Source organism: Hyperolius riggenbachi, chromosome 4, assembly GCF_040937935.1.
Source record: "Hyperolius riggenbachi isolate aHypRig1 chromosome 4, aHypRig1.pri, whole genome shotgun sequence".
Lineage (NCBI taxonomy): Eukaryota > Metazoa > Chordata > Amphibia > Anura > Hyperoliidae > Hyperolius > Hyperolius riggenbachi.
In genome coordinates, this window is record NC_090649.1 from 203,809,258 (window position 1) to 203,837,015 (window position 27,758).

General features: G+C 44.2%; 1 protein-coding gene across 3 annotated transcripts in view; it reads right to left on the minus strand.

The window, feature by feature from the left end:
- RUBCN (rubicon autophagy regulator) overlaps positions 1–27,758 on the minus strand; it is a 69,141-nt gene that overhangs the window by 38,737 nt on the left and 2,646 nt on the right. For 2 of the 3 annotated variants that reach the window (XM_068281263.1, XM_068281265.1), the window contains exons 2-4: positions 8,442–8,598; positions 5,343–5,426; positions 3,310–3,466 (exon numbers count right to left, since the gene is read on the minus strand). In XM_068281263.1, coding sequence (XP_068137364.1) covers positions 3,310–3,466; positions 5,343–5,426; positions 8,442–8,598 — 398 coding nt within the window. The remainder of the gene's footprint in view (positions 1–3,309; positions 3,467–5,342; positions 5,427–8,441; positions 8,599–27,758) is intronic. The other variant, XM_068281264.1, reaches the window with a different exon arrangement.

The window sequence follows — 27,758 nt, forward strand, 5'->3', positions numbered from 1 at the left end:
CAGCAGGGCCTGAGCGGCAGCCTCCGGCGGTAATGGACGAGCTGAGCTCGTCCATACCGCCCAGCTGGTTAAACTGCTGTTCAGGAAATGCTGTTGAAAACAAAGAAAGCCCTGAGAATCCCCCTTAAAAAGATGGACTGGCTCAAAACCTGTCATCTGTCACATTTTTTAACTGCCTACTTTTTTTCGCAAAAGAACCCCTTTAAAATGTACTAAAACCCAAAAATGGCTTTGCTTATGCCCCAATTATGATATACATTCAAAATACATACAAACAAGGCTTGATATCACTGAACATAGAACATTTAAAATATGTAGTCGATATTTAAAGACCTGAGCACACTATGGTAGTTCTGTTCACTTTTGCAACAAACCAGTGTTACAGATTAAGACAAGCATATACAAGCGAGTTTGTGTACTCAGGCACTTAGTGGAAAATATTACTTTAGCAACAGGCCAGTTCTTCCTTTGTTCCATTTTCTAGAACACACTCACTAACTAATTCTAGTGAATACAAACACACACACACACACACACCATACACACACACACACACAAGTTTTCCAGCGAGAACTATCAGGAACTGGCTGTTTTGGCTGAGGAAAATCTAAAGTGTGTGGAGGTGTCCCGGATGTCTGGATGGATTGCTCTCACTTCCACTGCTGCTATTTTTTACCTGCGGGAATGTCAAAAGGCAGCAAGGTACTGCTTGCATATTCTTAAAGAGAACCTGAACTGAAAATTAAAAGTCAAAATAATCATACACACGTCATTTTTGCCTCCCAGGTAGTCTACTCATCAATCTCTTTCTCCTCTCCTGCATCCTGTTTGTCCACTATGATCAATAAAATTCTCTGTCCTTCATTTTGAAAATGGCCATTACCCCATAACCGCTTCCTGGTCAGCACACTGTTAAACTGTAATATCGCCTACTTGAGCCATAGGGAAACATGAACATTACCTTGCACATTCAGTTGTGACTGACAGCAACTGCTAGAATCAGAATCACCCAGAATCACTTTATTTTCGCCAAGTACAGCAAGAGCTGTAATCGGAATTACTTGTGGTACACATGGCAAAGGCATAATTGGTATAGTACAAGACAGGCACACAACACATGGCAGAGGCATACATGGTATAATACAAGACAGACACACAACACGTACACTTGAAATGCAGTCAATCCGTAACGGCCATATTTACACTGCTGTGCAAGCACAGGCAAATAATACTAATGATAATAATAAGGAAGTAGGCCTCGAGACCAATTTGATGAGCCCAGGCCGGCAGCGGCGGGGGCCGGCTGGCAACCAGCTAGAGTATGCTGGTATGTGGGCCAGGTAGGGGGAGGTTGGAGTTCAGAAACCGAACAGCTTGGGGGAAGAAGGTGTTCATCCGCCTGGTGGTTTTGGATGGTATAGCCCTATAGCGACGGCCCAACGGGAGGAGCTTGAAGTAGTGGCTGCCTGGGTGAGCGGGGTCCCGGGAGATCATGGTGGCCCTCTTCCTCATCCTGGCGGAGTGGAGGAGATCGAGAGGTGGAAGAGGAGATCCGATGATCTTCTCCGCGTCCGTTATGACTCGCTGCAGTTTGTGTTTGTCGCTGGCCGTTGCACCAGCATACCAGACAATGACCGAAGAGCAGAGGATGGATTCTATGGTGGAAGTATAGAAACTGGTCAGCAGCTCCCTGGGCATGCCAAATCTCTTCAGTTGGCGCAGGAAGAACAGCCTCTGCTGAGATTTCTTCTGGATTTTGGTGGTGTTCTGCTCCCACTTCAGATTGTTTGTTAGAGTTGTGCCGAGGAACCGCACCGATGTCACCCTAGAAACTTCGGATCCCTCAATGAGGACAGGTGGGAGGGGGGGAGGGTTTCTCCTGAAATCAGTGACTAGCTCGACAGTCTTTGCTGCGTTTAGGACTAGGTTGTTGTCCTTGCACCAGTTACATATTCTCTCTACTTCGCTGCGGTACTTCGACTCCCCGTTCCTACCGATAAGGCCAATGATAGTGGTGTCGTCTGCAAATTTGATGACTTTCACAGAGTCAGCGGATAAGATTCAGTTATTGGTATAGAGGGAGAACAGTAGAGGTGACAGAACACAGCCTTGTGGAGCCCCTGTATTGGTGGTTTGAACGCTGGAGAGGTGGTTACCGAGCTTCACCTGCTGCGTTCTGTTTGTCAGGAAGTCTTTGATCCATGCCCAAAGAGTAGGGTCAACTCCGAGCTGCGTCAGATTGGTGTTCAGGATGTCTGGGCAGATCGTGTTGAACGCTGAGCTAAAATCAAGGAACAGGATCCTAGCATAGGAGGCAGGGCTGTCTAGATGATCGGTGATGTATGCCATGCTGGCATTGATGGCGTCCTCCACGGATCTGTTTGCCCTGTATGCAAATTGCAGCGGGTCTAGGAGGGCGTCCGTGGACTTCTTCAGGTGGGCCAGGACTAACCGCTCGAGGAGCTTCATGATGTTAGAGGTTAGGGCCACTGGACGGAGGTTATTGTGCTCAGTACTGCCTGTTTTTTTTTGGGACTGGTATAATTTTAGATCTCTTAAAGCAGGAGGGGACTGTGCCATCCGATAAGGACTGCTTAAATAAGGTGGTGAGCACAGGGGCTAGCTGGTCGGCTATATGACGCTATGATGCTATATTTCAGTTCTGACAAAATATTGTCAGAACTGGAAGGGATCACTGTAAGAAGAAAATGGTGAGCTTCTGAGAGGAATTGACGGTGAGGTAAGTATGTAATATTCATTTGCAGGTACAGCATGGGTTTATTTTAAATAACTTTAGTCAGTTCAGGTTCCCTTTAAGCTTGGTACCTACTACTAGATTTAATTGGTCAATCACAGACCAATTTTACCACCTCCATGTAGCCGCTGTCAATCAAGCCCACATTGTACGCGGCTTACTGCGCAGTCGTAGTAGTTCTGCACCAACGCAGGCTCCATTGACAGCGGCGGTTCCCGCAGGTGCCGCAAGGACGACTTCGTGGTCGGCCTCTGCACCGTGCATGGTGAACGGGACAGTGGCGGAAGGCGGAGCGGTCGGCGTGAGACAGTCGGCTGCAAGGGGCTGGAGAAAACCCCAGGTGAGTAAAGATTTTTTTTTTTTTTTTTTTTTGCCTGATTCCTTTATTAGGGCTTTCACTCTTTGGTGGGAGCCAAAACCTGGAAATTCAAGAGCTAACTTTAGTTTCAGATCCGTTTCAAAGTAGATTCAGATTTTCTGCATCCACCATTTGTGATTGGTTCTTTATCGGCCATTAGCAAAACATCCACTGATTAGTCAGAAAAGGACAGTACCTGAGTAGAATTTCTTGGTGTACTGCCTATTGCTGAGTAAAGGCTTCAGCTGAGCAGATAGGCAGTGAAACTGTAAGCTGTGCTCCAACCACAATCTTCCATGGTCCCCACTAATGTCATTACCATTCCTCTGGGTGTTCTCATAGAATCGCAGATCCTGGATACAGCAAAATAGATCAAAGATAAATAATGGAGGTAAAAACACACAAACATATTTAAGTTACATCTATGCAAATCTACTATCATTTACTTAGATACTAACGGTAGAATGACAAGCAAAACAGGTTTGCCATGTCTCATGACATATGGAGAGAGATAGCAAGTGGAGGAGACTTGCCATCTCACACAAAAAAACATAACAGCATGTACACAGGCAGTATATGGCTCAAATCATACTTCAGGAGAGAGAAATGGAATATGTTAAACAATCATTTGTGATCGTTTCAGGTGATATTTCAGAACATAGGTCTGCAATAGGTCAATCATGTCCCCTGACATCCTAACACTTGATCCAATCTCTACCCTCTGAAGTCCTGCTATACCAACCAGTCCCAACTGAGTATCTGACCTACTTGCGGCTCCCTTCAAGATGACACATGACCTTACCCAGAGGAACCGTCTCCATAGGTCTGAATGTGTTGCTATGCAAAAAGCCCAGCAACGCCTCTGGGTTCTGACTGTAGGGAAAGTGTCCCCCACATTCGACTTGTAAGTAACTTTTGAACTCAGAATTTACAATCCCTCTGTGCCAGCCTGAGTCTCAGTTACATGAGGCCTGAGTAAACAAAGGGTCTTTTCTATTTGTCCTCAATTAGCTAGCATTCTTTCAAGACCCCCTTCGAATGTTCTGTTGTAATTAAGGCATCTTTATGACATTTATTTATATTTGCAAAACAATTTATGTATCTCCTTCTGATGTTCAATGTGAATGTGTATAAGCAGTTTGTTCTAACTTCTTGTCAGCATACAGGAATTGACTCTGTAGAAGGACTATTAGCCGAAAGCTTACTCTTTTTCTTTTAAGTTAGCCAATAAATGGTATCGCCCCGATTCAAAACATATTGCCTCTGTCCCCCAAAGTGATCAAAACAGTAACATTATAGCTATTATTTTTTTTCTCTATGTAGCCAATCGCTCATTCCCTGCTAATCTCGTGAGGACTGCCATGACACCAATCAGCGTTAGGTGGTCCTGGAGGAGCCACTCTGCGGCCAGCCATCAGTGTTAGGTGGTTGCAGAGCAGTTAAAGCCACTTGTGTCCATTACCAGATGCATGCACATGGACTGGAGTAAGAGAACAGTTTTATAATGAAAAACTTAAAATCCAGGTTCTAAAGCAAAGCAATAGGTTCGTTTTCTATGCACAACAATTCTGTTTTAAAATAGCTTTTTTAAGCTTCTTGTAAGTTAACACCAGCTTGCAATTAAGTTACTTGAAAAAGGAAAAGTTTCATGGTTGTTATCCATGAAGCAAGCAGAAGCTGTCACTAAGTATGAGTCAACTCCTGCGGCAGAGCAAAGCAATGACGTGGAAGATTGTGAAACACAATGACTCAATTTATTAAGCATAGACTAGAGAAACTACTTTGTAGCAGTCTGTTTAGGTGTGGCTTGCAGATCTGCGGCCAACATCTACATAAAAACTCCACTGCATCTATCAAATAAACTGAGGGCTTCCAGGATAAGCTCAGACGCAACATATGTAGTGTAAACAACGCATAAAACAAACAGTCACCCACTAAATGGCAAAGGCTCTTATATCATTCACTTTGTCTCCTACATTTACTCCTAGGAGATACAGTACATTCTTGTCTCCTGTTTAAAATAACTGTTTAGCACTCTGCAATTAATAAAGTACCAAAAAATAGGTGAAAAAGTTCTATGAAAACTATTCTGAGTATTTTCCTGCTTGCTGGTGGCTGAAAAGGAATCAATGATAAGGTGTGAAATTATCACCTAAGAGAAAGGTGAATTAAATGAGAGCCAATGCCTGTTTTATTAGTATATATATCTTACAAATTAGTGGAGGTTACCTGTTCCACCTGAGGAGATGATCCAGGATACAGTCGCTGACTGCTTTTCACAAAGTTCCAGTAGTCCTGCTTCTTGCTATAGACCTGCTCATGACAAAAAGATCGAAAATCCTCTGAAAATAACCAAAACATCTTTACAAGGTAGTAATAAATGTCAAAATGATTCATGCGCCAAAACATTGTGATACATTCTATGACAAGTAAGCCTTACATGGAACAGAGCCATCGGGAAAAAAAATGACCATATTCTCCTTAAGCCCCATCTACACAATACGATTCTTTGTGCAATTCGATTACGATTCTATTTACGATCCGATTAAATCCGACACGTCTGATCGGGATTCGATTCGATTTGCCATTGTTTTGCTATCTTGAATCTTATCGTGTAGATGGGGCTTAAGGTTGTCTACCAAGGTGAATCAATGCCTATAAGTTCCAAAGAGTAATAGCACTAGACCAATCGATAAAAGACCCAATCCGGACTCAACCAATCTTCACATGTGGATTATTCAAGAATTCATATTTATTTGCAGCGGTTATACAGCATAAAAATACAGCACAATGTTTCGGGCGTGAGGCCCTTTCTCAAGTGCTTAATCAACTGGTTCACATCTCTCCAATATATAACCTGCTGTGACATAGACACACCCTTCTGACACATCAGTGGGCGGGCACATACTTCTATACACAGATTAACCCTAGCCGTAGAGAGCAGCTACAAAACATAATCATAAGAAACATTTCAGACTAAAGTTTTCGTTCAGGCCATGAGGAAGTTGCGTACCCAATCGGTCCATCCACCATGCCTCCCTTCTCAATGATAAAGTTCTAAAATCTCTTCCCTGAGGCCCGCAGGTTACATGATGTGCTGTAATAGCACTAGACAACAACTCATGAAAGCCTTGTATAAACACACCTGTACCATTGCTATCACTGGACACAAAAGGCCCCACCAACAGGTGGGGCCTTTCTTCTAATCGCCTGTCATCTATAGATGCACACTTGAATGATCCAGCTTCAAGAATTTCTGGAGCAATTTACTTTAAAAAGGACCATCACAAAACAATCCTAAAATTTATAATGCAGACAGATAAGGTTTGTCACCCAGACTTAGCAAACATCTGTTTAGATGTAAAACTATAGTGCCAGGTCTGCTTTATGGAAGTGGGCATTGTCAGTGTAAGGGGGCAGCTCCCAGACACCAGACTAGGAATAGTGTGCAAAGGCCAGCTCTTGGTGTTATAGAGCTGGTGGCCCCAAACTTGAGGACCCTGTAGGCGATTATGAGGTAGGATTTGGAAGTTACAATCACACCATGCTGTTAATGATGTTAAAGCAATACAATTTCCAGATACTTTATAATCTGAGATTATACTTTTTACATATACGGTCTTTCCACTGACCAAAACTGGCATTTAATCATATGTCATATGATTTGAACACACCATTATCACTACCATCATTGAGATAACATACCCACCATAAAGGATAAGAAAACATATCTTTTTTTTTTACCAGCCTGCAAAAAAAAAAAAAATACATATTTGCCATATTTAACTGCATGATCTAGCACAGATCATGTCTCTGGTCAGACCCCATTATTGGTACCTTCTTTTCTGTAGTGAGATAAAGTCTAACTTTTGCCCACTATAGTGCACAGTTTGTATAGAAATATTTTTCATTACGCTGAAGCGAGTGAAAGAAAATAGCTGCCTACAAAAAAATCTTGCACTCTTTGCCCTATGACGGCTAAAAGATTTAGCTAGTACTGAGTGATGACTTTAGGTGCGTACACAGCTGTAGTATATGTCCCCCGTTAGGGATCAGATTCCCTGGGGCCACTAGGCGGGTCAATATAGATGTATGTCAGCTGTGTAACCGAAATGCATTTGCGGCTATGCAGGGGGCAAAGGGACAACAGAGCGAGGGGAGCAGCATCTTCAAAGAAGTGGTCCACCTGCCGGGCGAGTTGATGGCTTGGGAGCCAGACGTGGCTCTTTTGATGGCTACATCTGGCTTACAGTTAGAGGTTGATTTACTAAGCTACACTGCTCAAGCAGCGCAGCTTAGTGTGACAGAAGTAAGTAACATTTCCAAAGTAGGCACGCTACTGCTGTGGCATGCACTACTAACTTACTCGTGCTCCCCCCAAAACTACCGGCCACTCCAATTGTCCCACCCTGGACCCAGTCAGGTCCAGTGACTTTGTAGGATGAGATCCCCGAACTTTGATTGGCCCAATAGGCTGTCTGTCACTTGACAGGCAGCCTATTGGGCCAAAGTGCGGGGATCTCGTCCTACAAAGTGAATCAACCTCCAAGTAAGTTAGCTAATTGTACAGGCTGTTAGTTGGTATTTCTCCTGTCTGGCTCTCGGGGAAATAGCTGATGTAGCTGAAACCCAAGAGAAGCTGAAGGCGTGTATGACACTTCCACTGCCCGAAGGGTCAATTGTGTACACATCACCATAGCAACAGTGACGTGAGCCCTCTGCTGCGCATGCGCACTGTCCCAGTTTGAAACATTGTATGGCTCTCATGGAATTACATTTTAAAATCTGTGGCGTTTATGGCTCTCTCAGTCAAAAAGGTTCCTGACCCCTGGGTTACTTGATGATCTATGAAGGCATCAGCTGATTCATTACCATAGCTACTGGCTTATTTATCACCACTGACTTTGACGTTACATTAATTCCGCTTTCTGAATATACTGAAATTTCCATATTAGACAAATCCTCCACTCCACCTTAACATCAGGCAGGCCTAACCAAGGAAATCCCTGCAATTCTGTTTTAGGCATACCAAAAGTTGGAGGAAGGCAAATAAAGAGGAGTGTACAAGTCAACAAACACAAGCAAAGTTTTTTACTCTTAAAAAAAAACAAAAAAAAAAAAAAAAAACCTTAATACTTATTTAATATCAAAATCTAACAATATTTAAAATGTCACTGTGAAATTGGAGTGATCAACTCCAGTGTCCAGACAGCTTTCATATCACACTTTTTTAGGCCAACAAGACTAAGTGTACATCTGTTTATAATGAAAAATACATGTTGCTCAGCAGTGCAGAAATAGGCACATCTGCCAAGTGTAAAGCATTACCTGGTCATATAGGAGTCCATGCTGGAGAATACTGCTCATATCTCGACAAAGTCTCTGCAAGCCCCCGTACTTGGACCACACATTGCGGCTGTTACCGGACACCAGCCCTTCCACCGTTGTTTTCAAATTGTCCAGAAGCCTCCAATGTTCATCTCTGCTGAACGTAGCATAAAGGGATAGTTTTTTTTTTAATGATAGAGGAAATGAACTTAAACAGGAAACAGCAGAAGAGGTCAGTATTGCTGACAAATGCTCTCATTCTTCTGAATGGCCAGCACAATTCTCTGAGCCACAAGTCCTGTTTTCACACCACAACCTATAAACATATAAATCATGCAACTGAGATGTTCTGCCAATTTAAAACAACCAAAAAACAAACAAGCAGAGAACTCATGACAGTCATCCTGCTGCAAAGTAAAGAACACAACTCAGGTGTATATGGATATCATTTAACCAATTAAAATGTAAAGGGAGAGGGATATGGAGACTGACATTTATTTCCTTTTAAGCAATGCAGATTACCTGACTGCCCTGTTGATCCTGCCTCCAATACTTATGGCCATAGATTATGAATAGGCATGCACATCGGATGTTTCTGACTGACTGAATTAGCCACCTGCTTGTTTCAGGTGTGTGATTCAGACACTGTTGCAGGGAACATCAGGACAGCCAGGCAACTGATAACGTTTAAAAGGAAATAAATATGGCAGCCACCATACCCCTCTTACTTCATGTGTACTATAAAGTACACAGCGACACCCATGCTAAACTTCTTGAAAAGATCCCAATACATATAGTAACCAGTAGCTTTCCCCTTATTTCAGGATAATAGGAAGCAGAAATCTGACCATGAGCAAAACCTTAATTTTTTCCCCCATCACATTTACCAGTAGGTACGGTACTTTTCGCAGAGTGGAATAAACCCAAAATTTAAGAGGTTATATTCTGAAAACACATGGTTTACTGTTATTTACAAGTATAATTTAGAAATCTGTGTAAGGCTTCCTGCACACTGCATGCGATTCCGATTCTGATTCTGCTTTTTAAATCGGTTTATACATCGGATTCTGATTCTTTACTGCATGCTGTATTTTTTGATCCGTTTTTCTGTTGAAAGTATTCAGGGAAAATCGGAATTGAAAATCGGAAACGCAAAACAGATTTGCAGTGTGCTGGGAGCCTTACGCTTAGTTCACACTAGAGGCACACAAAAAATAAAAAAATAAACAGGCAGTGGCTTCAATTCACTATGAACTGTTCGGTAAGAATATCATTTTTAGAGGTTTACTGTATTTTTTGGACTATATGACGTACCCAGGTTTAGAGGGCAAAAATCAAGGGAAAAAAAAGAAAAGCGCTTGTGTAATGCGGCTCCTGCACCAAACGTGGCTCTTGCACCATCTTCAGAGTGTTTGCAATTCAACAGAAAGAATAGAGAAATCGCTAAGTGCTTTAAAAAGCGATTTCCCAAGCGCTTTCGATTAATGAATACATTGTATTTATTTATTCATTTCCAGGGCAAACAGTTCACTTCCTGACTGAAGTGGAAAAAAAACCGCTACGCAAAAGAACTTAGAAAAGCGCTTTTCTAAGTGAAAATAGCTCTGAATACGCTTTCAAAATCGCTCAATAAAGTGCTCAGCGCTTGCAGTTTATAATATAAACAAGGACTAAATCGGGGGGGGGGGGGGGGGGTAGGGGATTGGGGGGTGGACATGACCATAAGATGCCCCTGCACCAAAACTGTCCCTATCCTAGCTACACTGCCAGCTACGCTGACTACACTCAACTACTTTGCATGCTTTTACCTATCCAGCGACACGCTCAGAGTCCTCCATCCATCTCGACTGCTGTTTACAGAAGATGCTGCCGCTGTACACAATTGTCCTCCATCCTGCCAGGCTCAATGGTACGCTCACTGGTACGGATTTGTCGGCGCAAGTGTGCTGTGCGCAGCTAGATGGCACCAGTGAACCCAGAATGATGGGGGGGGGGGGGGGGGGGGGGAGGACGAGAAGGCGGACTGAGGAGACAGAACTCATTACCAGATTGGTAAGAGCTTGTGGGGGAACACCACACCTTGTGGAGGAACACCACACCTTTGCATTAAACTTTCTTATTTTCCTGAATAGTTATTAGTAGGATCGGTTCACGTCAGTTTACCATGGATCCATTTGACCTGCATACATTTCTGCATAAGCGGATGAGTTTCGCAGAGATGTCTATGGTGGAAACACATCAACCTCTGGACTCAATATGGACTGGATACTGTACTGTCCTCTCCAGCTGGACATTTGAGATTAAGTTTGGAACTGAGAATTCTAGCTGTATTGAGACACATTCCAGACTTCACCTTTTGTCCACCCCCCCCCCCCCCCCCCCCCTTACTGTCTATAAAGTGGGGTCCAGAATCATGCTTCCTGAGAGCTACCAGCCTGCCTCTGGATGTATAGTAGGCTCTGCCAGCATAATGATCTACACAAAGTCCTGCGCATCTCTGAAAAATGAATATGGAGGAGGTAGACAGCAAGCAGGGCAGGTAAACAACAAAATGTGCAGTACTGAAGATGTACGACGTAAGTGCTTATATGCACTGCATGGAAATTTCCATCATTCCGTATTGATCATCCCTCTTTTCCATCTCTAACGCTGGATACACACCATGAGTTTCCGCGTCGCACGCGGCCGTCGATACGCGTCAATTCGATTATTTCCGAACATTTCCGAACGAATTTCGATGATTTTTAGGTCGAATGCCATGTAAAGTATGGCAAATCGACCTAACGATCCATCGAAGCTTGAATCGGACATGTCGGAAATAATCGAATCGACGCGTATCGACGGCCGCATCGAACGCGGAAACGCATGGTGTGTATCCAGCATAATGCAGGTACCTGCATTCTGGGACAGCACAATTACCAGAAAAAAAGCACATTGTTTAGCTGACTTCTCCAGCAAGATGCAGCAACATATAACAGGCAGAGAACACAGGATATGTGCATGTAATATTTCTATGCTCCACCACCCATCACTGCCTCAGTTACCGCCCTGCTCTGACATAACCTTTCTACTATAGTGCTGGGAAATGCATTTAGGTTTCTACTGTTCTACATACTTTGGGTGCTACATGGCCACTCCAGACTGACACAACTACCAGATGACTCCAAACAAGGCTGAAAACTGCTCTATCCTTCCATAGTGACTGTCAGCTATTGCCAAGGCTGTCAGTCTGTAGAGAGGTGTGGCTTCAGTGGAGAAAGCAGTCATATCCCACTTATCACTACATGGACCACATGGCTGCTGTGGTTATGTGACTGCAGGACATATGAGCTCTGAATAACAGGAAGGCAGGAGGGACCTGGATGTCAGTGTAAGCGGAGACAAACACCAACACACCTCTGAATCACATATAGGGCATTTTTACTGCAAGAACATAAAAAAAAATATAATTGCATTAAAACAATAATAATAAACACATTTCAAAAGGACCCTGAGTTGGAAACACCGAATAGTAGGCAGAAAATGAGATCATTATTGGATCCTACATTCTGACATCCAACTGTTGTAGCCATCCACATTTGATTGCACTGCCTGTACAAGTATATTCTTATGGAGGTGGTGGGGAAGAGAGCATTAGGAACCATTGCAGGGCAACACAACCCTGGATAGCTGAAGAAAATACAAAGCAGCCACTAGTCACCTAAACAAGCACTAGATAATACCTCTGCAGGCATACATCACTCCTTGAGCTGACCATGAATAGATGGTACATCTCTACAAGTTAAAATAATTAACGCAAAAATAAATGATAAAATGGTCATACACTGATAAGCTTTATCTAGGGATTTACATTAGACTAACTAAACATTGAGACAAAAGGAAACGTACACACTGTTTGACAATGTCACTGTTTGTGCATAAAACACAAGACTTCACAGACATCACACAAATCTGATGGGGAAAAAAAGGCTTGCCTACCAAAATGAAAAAAATGCAGAAGATATCTGTACACTGCCTACTCAAGACCTACAATAAGAAGTTGGGAGGTATTGGGAGGGGTGGGGGGGTTAAGTGTTATTTGCAGATATCTTTGTAAGCCTATTTACTAAAGAAAGACTCTCTCCTTTGAGGCCACATTCACATTGGCCTTTGCGTTCCCTGTGACAGCAGGACATAGGGACAGTGGAGTGGCATCCTGGGCTGTGGTGTCGGTACAAAAATCATCCGACTCCTCAGTTTATGAAACCACCTACTCCGACTCCAGATACCCAAAATCGTTCCGACTCCAACTGCTCAGTGTAATTTTTTACAAAGGCTATGGATTTGGTTCAAAAATTATCCGACTGTTTATGAAACCTCCAACTCCAGGTACCCAAATTTGCTCCAACTCCACAGCCCTGGTGGCACATTATCCTCAGGTTGCATCAGGTACAGTGAAGCATACAGTCAATTAAACGCATGCTTTACCCCTTACTGTTAAAGTGGATCCGGGATGAACTTTTATTCATTGCATAATTGTGTTCTTTACATATACAGTGGAGGAAATAATTATTTGACCCCTCACTGATTTTGTAAGTTTGTCCAATGACAAAGAAATGAAAAGTCTCAGAACAGTATCATTTCAATGGTAGGTTTATTTTAACAGTGGCAGATAGCACATCAAAAGGAAAATCGAAAAAATAACCTTAAATAAAAGATAGCAACTGATTTGCATTTCATTGAGTGAAATAAGTTTTTGAACCCTCTAACAATAAAAGACTTAATACTTAGTGGAAAAACCCTTGTTTGCAAGCACAGAGGTCAAACGTTTCTTGTAATTGATGACCAAGTTTGCACACATTTTAGGAGGAATGTTGGTCCACTCCTCTTTGCAGATCATCTCTAAATTCCTAAGGTTTCGAGGCTGTCTCTGTGCAACTCTGAGCTTGAGCTCCCTCTATAGGTTTTCTATTGGATTAAGGTCCGGAGACTGACTAGGCCACTCCATGACCTTAATGTGCTTCTTCTTGAGCCACTCCTTTGTTGCCTTTGCTGTATCTTTTGGGTCATTGTCGTGCTGGAACACCCATCCACGACCCATTTTCAGTTTCCTGGCAGAGGGAAGGAGGTTGTCGTTCAGGATTTCACGATACATGGCTCTGTCCATTTTCCCGTTAATGCGATTAAGTTGTCCTGTGCCCTTAGCAGAAAAACACCCCCAAAGCAAAATGTTTCCACCCCCATGCTTGACGGTGGGGACGGTGTTTTGGGGGTCATAGGCAGCATTTTTCTTCCTCCAAACACAGCGAGTTGAGTTAATGCCAAAGAGCTCTATTTTGATCTCATCAGACCACAGCACCTTCTCCCAGTCACTCACAGAATCATTCAGGTGTTCATTGGCAAACTTCAGACGGGCCTGCACATGTGCCTTCTTGAGCAGGGGGACCTTGCAAGCCCTGCAGGATTTTAATCCATTGCGGTGTAATGTGTTTCCAATGGTTTTCTTGGTGACTGTGGTCCCTGCTAATTTGAGGTCATTCACTAACTCCTCCCGTGTAGTTCTAGGATGCTTTTTCACCTTTCTCAGAACCATTGACACCCCACGAGGTGAGATCTTGCGTGGAGCGCCAGAGTGAGGTCGATTGATGGTCATTTTGTGCTCCTTCCATTTTCGAACAATCGCACCAACAGTTGTCACCTTCTCTCCCAGCTTCTTGCTAATGGTTTTGTAGCCCATTCCAGCCTTGTGCAGGTCTACAATTTTGTCTCTGACATCCTTGGACAGCTCTTTGGTCTTTCCCATGTTTGAGAGTTTGGAGTCTGCTTGATTGATTGATTCTGTGGACAGGTGTCTTTTATACGGGTGACTAGTTAAGACAGGTGTCCTTAAAGAGGAGCTGTTAGGTATAAGGTCTCAGAGAAAATAAACACATATATCAGTAGCTAAAGATTGGCTGTACTTACATTACATATGCATTTCACTGTCCACGTTTGGATTTCACAGAATTTGTATATAGTATATGCAGAGATAGATGCTCCTGACAGCTCATGGCAGGCTCCATGTTTTTCTGTCAAATGTGTCGTCATGTCCTGCCTGCTTCCTGATCACAGATAAGCTTGTACTTGAACAACACAGTGTGCAGTGAATATTAATGAGCCATGTGGCTAGGAACAATAGCTGACTCCTGCAGTGTACTCTGCCCGGAGATTTATCAGTGCTACGAGCTGGACTGATTACAAGCTGCTGTAACGTCTCATTAGCAGCCGAGGGGAGAGCCCCAGAATGCTTTGCAGTATGGTATGCGGCTTGCGTCTTCTTAAGAATAACAGCCTTGCTGATAAGCACACATCAAAGGTAACTGAGATTTTTATCGTCACTAATGGCTTTTGGACTTCCTTCTAAACTGTTTAACACAGGAGAATAGAGGTTTAAATTAGCTTCTGCAGCCTGACAGTTACTCTTTAATGAGGGTGACTAATTGAGTAGAAGTGTCTAACCACTCTGTGGGAGCCAGAACTCTTAAAGGGACACTTAAGTCAAACAAAAAAAAAATGAGTTTTACTCACCTGGGGCTTCCAATAGCCGGCTGCAGCTGTCTGGTGCCCTCGCCATCTCCCTCCGATCCTCCTGGCCCCGCCGGCAGCCACTTCCTGTTTCGGTGACAGGAGCTGACATGCTGGGGACGCGAGTGATTCTTCATGTTCCTGGCCACAATAGTGCCATCTATGCTGCTATAGCATATATCATATACCATATAGCAGCATAGAGGGTGCTAACGTGTCTGGGAACGCGAAGAATCACTCGCGTCCCCAGCCTGTCAGCTCCTGTCACCGAAACAGGAAGTGGCTGCTGGCGGGGCCAGGAGGATCGGAGGGAGACGGCGAGGGCACCGGACAGCTGCAGGGGGCTATTGGAAGCCCTAGGTGAGTAAAATTCATTTTTTTTGTTTGACTTAAGTGTCCCTTTAATGGTTGGTAGGGGTTCAAAAACTTATTTCACTCAATGAAATGCAAATCAGTTGCTATCTTTTATTTAAGGTTATTTTTTCGATTTTCCTTTTGATGTGCTATCTGCCACTGTTAAAATAAACCTACCATTGAAATGATACTGTTCTGAGACTTTTCATTTCTTTGTCATTGGACAAACTTACAAAATCAGTGAGGGGTCAAATAATTATTTCCTCCACTGTAGTTTATAGGGCATTCCTCAAGCCAAATACTTTGTTTTATTTTAATACTCTAGTTCCCTATAAACTAAACAAGCCTCGCCCACAGCTTCTCCAAAACGCCAAGGCACTCAGACCCATGTAGCAAGGGCTTATGGGAGCTCAGTCTGGGCAGGAGGAGGTTACTAACCAAATATTTCAGAAGCAGAGGGGAGGGGGGAGTGAATTTTTCACAGGCTGAGGGGTGGAGATGCAGTTGCAGATTACCTGTGTAATGATGACAAACAGAACATGGCCGCAATTGTATCACAGAAATAAATCATCACAATCTCTTGAAGCTGTATGCAGCCAGATTTGCTGTGTAAACTATCTAAACGTTAGATAAGATATATAGACAAATTACTTGTTATAGTTATTTTTTCATCTCGGATCTGCTTTAACATGAATTTTTTTTTTTTATAATACACGTTTATTTAATGTGCGCGTTTAGCAATAATGCACTGCATGCAGTGCACTACAATGCCACAACCCATTATACCACAACACTCCCATTGCACTATGAAGGTTGCATAGGTTGTGCATTGCAGTGTGGAAAGCCACTTTACAAAGCAGCTGTTATACTGCACCGTACCACTGTGAACTTGGTCTGAATGTTTTAGTGCCTGTTTATACAAGGTCTGCTGACAGAACACTTCTGAGAGGGGATGCCAGAAGGCCAATGGACATGCAGAATGGACCCATCCATTCCTCCAACTCAAAAACATATCTTGCACCCAGCCTTTTCTCACTCAGGACACTTCCAAAATCTTAAGCCTCATCTACATGCGTAGATGAGGCTCCGATGTTCCTTATCAATCAAGCCGCTGGTGCGGCTCGATTGATAAGATCCGACAGGATGGATCTCCCCACCGCCAATTCCCTGCTCGTTCCCCGCGAGGGGACAATGGCAGGGAATCGAGCGGAAGATAAGCGGTGCCGGCGGGGACGAGTGGGGAATCGTATCCGACGCACGCGCGGGCAGGCAGGTACGCGCGGGGATGCGGAAGAGGCGATCCGGCGGCTAATCGAGCCGCTGGATCGGAGCCTCATCTACGTGTGTAGATGAGGCTTTAGTTCATGCGCTTATAATATCTTATCTGGACTATTGAAATATACTGCTTTGTGGATAACAGGCTGGAACCGCTCCAATCTGTACTGAACGTGGCTACTCATCTCACTCATCCTTCTTCTCACTCTTCCTCTGCTGCTCCTGTATGCCAAGTTCTCCATTGGCTGCAAATTAGCAAGAGGATCCATGTTAAACGCTTATGCTGGGAATACACGGCTCGATTCTGAGGCATTTAGATGGCTCGATAAATAATTTCCCACATGTCCAATCCCCCGCCCGATCGTTTCCACGCTCGATTCCGCATTGAGGACAATGGAAAAAGATAAGAAAAACGAGCAGAAGAGAATCGCCTGTGGAATTGAGCGGGAAATCAATCGGCCGGGAGAATCGAGCGGCAAAAATCGAGCCTTGTATGCCCAGCATTACCCCTATGCTAGGTACAAAGGATGCAATTTTCTGACAGATTTACTGTCAGATTGATTATTTCCAATATGTCCAATCTGATTTCTGAGAAATCGATCGGATATGTTGGAAATAATCGATCTGACAGTAAATCTGTCAAAAAAAATTGCATTGTGTGTACCTAGCATAACCTACAAAGCTCCACAATCTCTCTCACCTATTTATTTCCTCACTTGTTTCTAGATACCAACCCAACTGCATCTGCACATGACCTTCCTTTGTCCTCCTCTGCAATCACCTTCACGCATTCACATATACAATACTTCTCATGCAGTGTCAGACTGGGAGGTGGGGAAGCTGAGGAAATCCACCTGCTGGCAAAGCAGCAGAAACTCTGTTATCACTCCCAATAGAAACCTAAAGCAAGTCTTCACTGTGAGCAGCAACACATGATTACTGCTGCATGGCCAGCAAGTGGATTTCCTAAGCTTTACCACCTCCCAGTCCGGCACTGTTCTCACATGCTTCACCTCTCCTCTGGAATGCTCTTCCACAACATATCCATCACTCTTCAATCTGTTAAATCTTTAAACACTACTTCAAAACTAATTTTTCCAACATATACTAACTTAAGGTGCCCATACACTTACACGATTTCCCACCGATATACAGCAGATTTGATCACTGTGATCGAATCTGCTGTGAAATCGTTGCGCAAACGCTGCTCGAAATCGATCGTTCCCGTCAATCTGTCCGCACGGAAGATTTTGCTCGATCACCGGCGGGTCAGGAGTGCGTCGATAGCGTTGTTCGAATGTCCGACGACTGATGCTAGCGGCAATACATTACCTGGCGCGTGTCCCCGCTGTCCCTTCTCCGCGCTGGGCTCCGGCTGGCTTCACTTACTTCCTGTTCCGACAGGAAGTTTAAACAGTAAAGCGGCCTCTACTGTTTAAACTTCCCCGGACAGGAAGTAAAGTGAAGCTGGAGCCCTGGAGCACAGAGTGCAGAAGAGACAGCGGAGACAGGGGGACTCACACCGGCCGGATCAGGTAATGTATGCAGGGGGGCAGCTCCACAGATTGTGAATCGGTTTCATAGTGAAATCGATTCAAAATCTGTTTGCAGTGTAGGCAGCCAATAGATCCCTTTTTGATCAGATTCGATCACAGAGGGATCTATCCCCCCCCCCCCCCCCCAAGCTCTGCCCAAGTCGTACACCTTAGGCCCCGTCCACATTACCAAAGGGAGACGGCTGTGAGAACGGAACGCAACGCATACCATCTGCATTTGCATGCGTTGCTTGGCTGATTCCATTCACTGTAGTGAATTGGACAGCCATGCGTTTGGGCAAGAAATGCATGCAGCATGCGTTTGTGCACCGCACTGGTCCGGAACGCATGCAGTGTGAACATCAGACAGTGCAGTCTATGCACTTCTGATGTTGTGCGTGTCGGCCTCCTGAACGCATTGCCGAGATCCAGATGGTAACGCGTGTAATGTGAACAAGGCCTAACTAGATACCCTAAAAACACACTCCCTTTATGAATACTGCAAAAATTGCCACTTTTGCAATTTTTCAACAAATCACAATTGTGGCTCTCCGGTGTGCCAGGGCCCTGATCCAGATATGACTGCCACCGTTGAGATCAGCCTCCATATCCCTCTCAGTTCAGGTGTACTTTAAAAAGACAACTGCAGTGAGAAAAATATGGAGGCTGCCATATTTATTTCATTTTAAGCAATACTAGTTGCCTGGCCAACCTGCTCATCCTCTGCCTCTGATACTTTTAGCAATATACCCTCAAACATGCAGCAGATCAGGAGTTTCTGACATTATCGACAGATCTGACAAGATTAGCTGCATGCTTGTTTCTGGTGTTATTCAGACACTACTGCAGCTAAATAGATCAGCAGGAATGCCAGGAAACTGGTATTGTTCAACAGGAACAGTTGCCTTTCAGTTGCAGTTTAAACAATACCAGTTGCCTGGCAGCCCTGCTGATGTATTTGGCTGCAGTATTGTCTGAATAACACCAGAAACAAGCATGCAGCTTAAAGAGAACCAGAGATAAAGAATTAAAAGTTAGTTATACATACCTGGGGCTTCCCGCAGGTCCAGAAACCCTGATCGCTCTCACGCCGCGGTCCTCAGCCTTCCCAGTTTGCCGCACCGGCTGCTGTGACTTCAGCCAACTGGCCAGTCAAGGCGTAGATGAAGTGCGCTCCTTGCATACCTCTCCAGCGGCTGCTGGAGAGATACGCAAGGAGCGCACTTCACTTGCGTAGGCTGGCCACGCCCCCTGGAAGTCCGTGAGCCAGTGTGGCGAACGGGGAAGGCTGAGGACCTCGGCGTGGGAGCGATCAGGGTTTCTGGGCCTGCGGGAAGCCCCAGGTATGTATAACTAACTCTTAATTCTTTATCTCTGGTTTCCTTTAACTTTTGGATCGGACAATAATGTCAGAAATACGGTACCTGAGTCTATGGTTAAAAGAATTAGAAGCAGAGGATCAGCAGGATAGCCAGACAATTGGTATTGCTTAAAAGGAAATAAATATGGCAGCCCCCATATCCCTCTTGCTTTAGTTGTCCTTTAATTAAAAGCCTTTGGCTATTAGGAGAGTTTGCAGCTCTCACATATCTCATAGCAGATCTCTGCAAAGTGCACTGAAACAAAGAAGTTGTTTGAATGAGCTTTATCTTAAAATAGTTTTGCAGGCCAGTTTTGCAGTGTCACTTATGATCTTCAGTGATGTCAGGCCTAAAAAGGCTACATGAATACAAATAGAGAAGAATGTCAAGCACTTCATGCAACACAATAACTATGTAAAAGAAACACTGTGGGCAGATTGCAGTGATCATCTCAATGCAGGAAAAATGTAGACTAGCAAGTATTTCCCCCCACCACAACATACTGTAGTCTTTGCTCCTGATATTAAACTATGTAGATCAGATTTCAGGTGTGTGTAGTCAGTGTCTCTCTCTCGTGAAAAAAAAAAATCTGACACTTACCTAAGGAGGCAGGGCTCTGAAACCTTCCCTGACACCTTATTCCAGCGCTGTTTCAAAGTATTCGACCAACTGGTCAAACACCTTCAGGGACCCTAAGAAGGCTTCGGAAGCACTCCAGTGTTCTCCCCAGGCTCTTTTAGCTGGGTGCTCCACCCGGCTAGTTTTGGTGAGCACCCGGCTGTCATTGGCTCACTTCCTCCTCTGCTGTAATCAGAGTTGTGCAGAAAAGCGCCAGACCTGTATTGTCTGATCTTGCCCCACCCGGCTACTTTTTCATGCCACCCGGATGGGAAAAATTTCTGGGGAGAACACTGCACTCACGTCCCTGAGTTCTCCTAAAAATAAGCGGCTCTGTACAGCGCATGTGCAGCCATATTTTTTCCTTTTAAACAATGCACATTGCTGGGTTTTCCCGCTGATCCTCTGCATTTAATACTTTTAGCCATAGACCCTGAACAAGCATTCAGATCAGATATTACAGACTGAAGTCTGATTTGATTAGCTGCATGCTTGTTTTAGATGTGTGATCCAGATACTAATGCAGCCAAAGAAATCAGCAGGGAGCCAGGCAACTGATATCGCTTAAAAGGAAATAAATATGGCAGCCTCCATATCCCTCTAAAAGGTATCCATACATCTAGCAAGTATGAGTGATCTGTCTTATTTCTATGTCACCCCTCCTATACAGGCATCTCTAACTACATGCCACGTTCACAGTGGGATGTTGCGTTGTGTTCCCTGTATAACAGAAACGCAATGCAGAGGAATGAAAAAGTCGTACCGCATACAGTGAAGCATACAGTTAATGAAAAGTATGCTTCATTGTTCCATGTTACCGTGCATGTTTAGTGGTAACACACCATAAAGCTTCCACTGCACAGGTGATGCACTGCAGTGCGATAAGCCGCATTACAAAGCAGCCGCTACACTGCACTTCACCACTATGTACAAGGCCTCGGTGAAAACACTGATTGATTTGGAAAAATTCTCACTTAAAAAATGACAGTAGTAGCAATAGGGTATTGTACCTTGTTAGCCATCAGTAAAAGCAAGAAGTTTTGAATCAGGATGATAACATTTATTGGCTAAATTAAAAGAATAAGAGTAAGCGAGCTTTCGGCTGCATAGCCTTTGTTGGGCTTCAATCCTGTTTGCTTACAAACTGATGGAACAGACAGCTATATACCGTACATGCAACATCAAAAGGTGATACATACAGTGGTGTGAAAAACTATTTGCCCCCTTCCTGATTTCTTATTCTTTTGCATGTTTGTCACACTTAAATGTTTCTGCTCATCAAAAACCGTTAACTACGGTATAAGTCAAAGATAACATAATTGAACACAAAATGCAGTTTTAAATGATGGTTTTTATTATTTAGTGAGAAAAAAAAAAAAAAACTCCAAATCTACATGGCCCTGTGTGAAAAAGTGATTGCCCCCCTTGTTAAAAAAAATAACTTAACTGTGGTTTATCACACCTGAGTTCAATTCTGTAGTCACCCCCAGGCCTGATTACTGCCACACCTGTTTCAATCAAGAAATCACTTAAATAGGATCTATCTGATACAGAGAAGTAGACCAAAAGCACCTCAAAAGCTAGACATCATGCCAAGATCCAAAGAAATTCAGGAACAAATGAGAACTATGTACTGTAATTGAAATCTATCAGTCTGGTAAAGGTTATAAAGCCATTTCTAAAGCTTTGGGACTCCAGCGAACCACAGTGAGAGCCATTATCCACACATGGCAAAAACATGGAACAGTGATGAACCTTCCCAGGAGTGGCTGGCCGACCAAAATTACCCCAAGAGCGCAGAGAAAACTCATCCGAGAGGCCACAAAAGACCCCAGGACAACATCTAGAGAACTGCAGGCCTCACTTGCCTCAATTAAGGTCAGTGTTCATGACTCCACCATAAGAAAGAGACTTGGCAAAAACGGTCTGCATGGCAGATATCCAAGGCGCAAACCACTTTTAAGCAAAAAGAACATTAAGGCTCGTCTCAATTTTGCTAAAAAAAACATCTCAATGATTGGCAAGACTTTTGGGAAAATACCTTGTGGACCGACGAGACAAAAGTTGAACTTTTTAGAAGGTGCGTGTCCCGTTACATCTGGCGTAGAAGTAACACAGCATTTCAGCAAAAGAACATCATACCAACAGTAAAATATGGTGGTGGTAGTGTGATGGTCTGGGGTTGTTTTGCTGCTTCAGGACCTGGAAGGCTTGCTGTGATAGATGGAACCATGAATTCTACTGTCTACCAAAAAATCCTGAAGGAGAATGTCCGGCCATCTGTTCGTCAACTCAAGCTGAAGCGATCTTGGGTGCTGTAGCAGGACATTGACCCAAAACACACCAGCAAATCCACCTCTGAATGGCTGAAGAAAAACAAAATGAAGACTTTGGAGTGGCCTAGTCAAAGTCCTGACCTGAATCCTATTGAGATGTTGTGGCATGACCTTAAAAAGGCGGTTCATGCTAGAAAACCCTCAACTAAAGCTGAATTACAACAATTCTGCAAAGATGAGTGGGCCAAAATTCCTCCAGAGCGCTGTAAAAGACTCGTTGCAAGTTATCGCAAACGCTTGATTGCAGTTATTGCTGTTAAGGGTGGCCCAACCGGAAGCAGGAGATTTGGGCGCATGAGACAAGTGGACAAAAAGGGCGCCCTATTCACTCCCATTATAAATATCTTTTAATAGGCGCCGAACAGGGAAAAAAAGGCGCCGGAGATTATTAACGTTTTAACAAACGGCGCCCAGAGATTTTTAAGGATTTATGACTATGTTTGTGATGATTTAACTTTACAAAATGAGCCCGTGACGAATAACGTTTATAAAGATACTAAATCACTATTTCTAAAACATTATTATCCACCCAAAAAAATTAATTACATTTTTTTATTTACATTTTTTTATTTATTAATGTCTGTAAAACATTATTATCCATAGGGGGGTTTAGGCACCAACAGGGGGGTCTTAGGTTTAGGCACCAACAGGGGGGGTCTTAGGTTTAGGCACCAACAGGGGGGGTCTTAGGTTTAGGCACCAACAGGGGGGGTCTTAGGTTTAGGCATCAACAGGGGGGGTCTTAGGTTTAGGCACCAACTGGGGGGGTCTTAGGTTTCGGCACCAACTGGGGGGGTCTTAGGTTTAGGCACCAACTGGGGGGGTCTTAGGTTTCGGCACCAACTGGGGGGGTCTTAGGTTTAGGCACCAACAGGGGGGGGTCTTAGGTTTAGGCACCAACAGGGGGGGGTCTTAGGTTTAGGCACCAACAGGGGGGGTCTTAGGTTTAGGCACCAACAGGGGGGGTCTTAGGTTTAGGCACCAACAGGGGGGGTCTTAGATTTAGGCACCAACAGGGGGGTCTTAGGTTTAGGCACCAACAGGGGGGTCTTAGGTTTAGGCACCAACAGGGGGGTCTTAGGTTTAGGCACCAACTGGGGGGTCTTAGGTTTAGGCACCAACTGGGGGGTCTTAGGTTTAGGCACCAACTGGGGGGTCTTAGGTTTAGGCACCAACTGGGGGGTCTTAGGTTTAGGCACCAACTGGGGGGTCTTAGGTTTAGGCACCAACAGCGGGGTCTTAGGTTTAGGCACCAACAGCGGGGTCTTAGGTTTAGGCACCAACAGCGGGGTCTTAGGTTTAGGCACCAACAGCGGGGTCTTAGGTTTAGGCACCAACAGCGGGGTCTTAGGTTTAGGCACCAACAGCGGGGTCTTAGGTTTAGGCACCAACAGCGGGGTCTAGGGGTTAGGGATAGGTACAGAGAGGGTTTTTAACAAACGTAAATATAAGTTTCAGTTTACAAATAGGGAAGATTAACGTTTTAAGAATTGCCGATCTCATACACATTATTTAGTGATTTATAAATTCTTAAAACACTATTTGTAAACGAAATTCTAAAAAATATTTCAATAAACGATAATACTGTTTATCGTTTACACCACGCGCCCTTTTTTCCCCGACGCCCTTTTTTGATGTACGCGGCCCAACCAGTTATTAGGTTCAGGGGGAAATTTCTTTTTCACACAGGGCCATGTAGGTTTTGAGTTATTTTTCTCACTAAATAATAAAAACCATCATTTAAAACTGCATTTTATGTTCAATTATGTTATCTTTGACTAAAAGTTAATGGTTTTTGATGAGCAGAAACATTTAAGTGTGACAAACATGCAAAAGAATAAGAAATCAGGAAGGGGGCAAATAGTTTTTCACACCACTGTACATTTTTTTTCCAAGCATAAATGCAAAGGCCTCATTTCACTAAGATCATGCTGGAGATAATAAGGCAAGAGATAACTTGCCACCACACAGTGAGAGAGTTATCTCTTTATTCCTTAAGGCTGCTTTCACAGTAAGACTTTACAGGCGCACGTGCAGCCTGTAACGCAGCCCCACCGCACAGTAATGAAAAATCAATCAGCCCATTCACAGTGCCCACGTTGCATTACATTGTAACGCAGCACATCCGTTGAGAGTGCTGCATGCTGTGCATTATGCGTGGCTAAGCCGCGTTAGACTGTGCGCACATGCTCAGTAGTGTTGGGGAGGAGTGGGGAGCGGCCAGGCACATGGCTAATTAATATTCACTGCACGGTGTGACGTGCAGTGTTTACTTCCTGGAGCGGCCGCTCTGTGCGGCGATTGGCTGGGCAGGACCACATGATGCCGCATGCGTCCAAGAGTACACATCACGGCATCACGGACGCCAGAGTGAGCTGCACAACGCGGCTCACTCTGACGTCCACATCAGAGAGCACCGGGCCTTTCGTTAGGGGCACGTTATGTGCCCTATAAAGTCCCCTAAACGCAACGTCCTGGTGTGTAAGTAGCCTAAAAGGATACATCCAAGCTAATAAAAAAAATAAAAAAAAAAAGATCCACTTATCTGGGGCTTCCTCCAGCCCGTGGCAGCCGTCCTGTGCCCTCGCCGCAGCTCCAGTGGCTCCTGGTCTTCTCTGCTGGAGCAGCCAACCTTGCCAGGTTGGGTTTCGGGTCGGCTTCTTCTGCGCACCATCGCGCGGGTCATGTGGTCCCCCCGACATCATCAGGACGGTACTGCGCAGTACCGTTCTGATGACGTTGGCGAGACCAAGTGACCCGCGCGGTGGAGCGCAGAAGAAGCCGACCCGGAACCCGACCTTGGGAGATCGACTGCGCCAGCAGAGAAGACTGGGAGCCACGGCGAGGGCACAGGACAGCTGCCACGGGCTGGAAGAAGCCCCAGGTAAGTGGATTTTTTTTTTTTTTTTTTTTTTTTAATAGCTTGGATCACTCCTTTAAGTTACCTCCTCTGTGCTTATTTTCACATGCAGTTAATTAACAGCCTGTCTTTAACTTTAGAATTCTGGAGTTATTTTAAGGATTGAAGAGTTAACTTTAGGGATTTCCCCTTAAAGGAATACTATCAATACCCAAGTGTTCTAAAATGACAATGTACAAATAATGTCTAAGTAGCTGTGTAAACATTTTCCTACTTTTCATGTTAAAGGGGAACTGAAGAGAGAGGTATATGGAGGCTGTCATGTTTTTTTTCCTTTTAGACAATACCAGTTGCCTGGCAGCCCTGCTGATCCTCTGCCTCTAATACTATTAGCCATAGCCCCTGAACAAGCATGCAGCAGATCAGGTGTTTCAGTGGTTCAGACTTATAAGTCTGTTCTGACAAGACTAGCTGCATCCTTTTTTCTGGTTTTAATCAGATAATACTGCAGAGAAATAGACCAGCAGGGCTGCCAGGCAACTGGTATTAATTAAAAGGAAATAAACATGACAGCCTCCATATACCTCTCTCTTCAGTTCCCCTTTAAATATCGGAGGCAAAAGCTGTAATTTATTGAGGGTAGGATTTAGCTATATTGGGACAAATCACTTGCAGAAGGGGTGTCTGCTTCAATGCACAGCCAGAGTTGCATATCAGACTACAGAAAGCAAATATCAAACATCAAACTCTGAAAGCAAAAACAGTATGAAAAGCTGTGACAATTAGTTACATTTCCTCTGCTCTCTTCAGACACGTCAGTCAGAAACACAAGACACAAAAGCTGCAGCTCTTAGGAGCTTTCTCTCTGTCACACACAGAGTTACACATAGAGTTAACTGATCAAGTGTGAGGGGAATTTCCCCTCTCCTCATGGCTCAGTCAGCCGTCAGTTTTGGCGTCAGTAAAGTTTGAAAGTATTTTGCTAACAGTAAACAAAGAAGTTGCTACTAAAATGTATACACCAGTACTTAGCAGCAAAAACTCGGTATACAGAGGCGCCAGAGTAGAGTAAAACGTTTTAAAACCCACTTAAAAGGAGAGGGGGATGTTAAGGTGGACTCACCTCCCTCTTACAAAAAAAGAAAACTCACTTGAGTCTCAATAAAATAGAATTGTCAAGAAATTTATTCAACTCCACAAATGCAACGCGTTTCGCGGGCGTGACCCCGCTTCCTCAGGCAAAAATGGGAGCACAACTCAGTGGGTCAAGCAATAAGTTTGAGGCAATAATGTATGAGAAGTGTTCATTGTTTACCGCTGTCAATCAATATGATGTCTTCTGTGAGGTCACTTGTGTGGGGTGGGGTATTAAGGGTTTTTTTTTTTATATAAAAAGCAAATGATGTAAAAATGCCTTGTAACCACATGCCTTGATAAAGGGGGACCCCGCGTGGCCCCGAAACAATTGTTGGACTACCTTGTGGAGACTGGCACAATAAAGTATGTGCTATTGAGAACGGTGTGCTGACAATCCTTTTGAACATGGAACTGTGAAATCGTCGCACAAACACTGACCGAACGATCGATTTCTGTCGGAAATCAATCATTCCCGACAATTCCCGTCGTTCTGTCCATGTGGAAGATTTCCCTCGATCGCCGGCGGGTCAGAAGTGCGTCGATAGCGGAGTTCGAATGCCCAACGACCGACGCTAGCGGCAATATATTACCTGCTCCGGCCGGCGAGAGTCCCCGCTGCTTCTTCTCCGCTAGGTTCCGGCTGGCTACTTCCTGTCCCGGCAGGAAGTTTAAACAGTAGAGCACCCTCTGTTTAAACTTCCCCGGACAGGAACTACAGTGAAGCTGGAGCCGAGCGCGGAGAAGAGACAGCAGAGACCGGGGGACTTGCGCCGGCCGGATCAGGTGTATATGGGGGGGGGGGGGGGGGGGTTGGTGTTGGCAGCTCCACAGATGGTGAATTAATTTCATGCTTAAAATCGATTCACAATCTGTTTGCAGTAAAGGCAGCCATACGATCCCTCTCTGATCAGATCCGATCAGAGAGGGATCCATCTGTTGGTCGAATCTGATGGCAAATCGACCAGTGTATGGCCACCTTTACTCTTATTCATTTAAGTTAGCCAATAAATGGTATCATCCGTAATCAAAACTTTTTGCTTTTAAAAAAAATGACATCAGGTTTCTATGTAACAGCTAAGCATAGTAATATACTCACACATAGTGTGACCATGTGTCATATTTCAAAATCATTCTTTAGAATGACTGTATAGTAGTGGATCTTATATCTACAGTATAAGCACTTTACATCCAGATTATATGATATGAGCAAATAACCAGATGTACTGAGCATACAAAGGTTGTTTCAGGTCAGCCTGCCTCCTAAACTTCATTCCCCCTGGCAGTTTCACAGAGAGGTC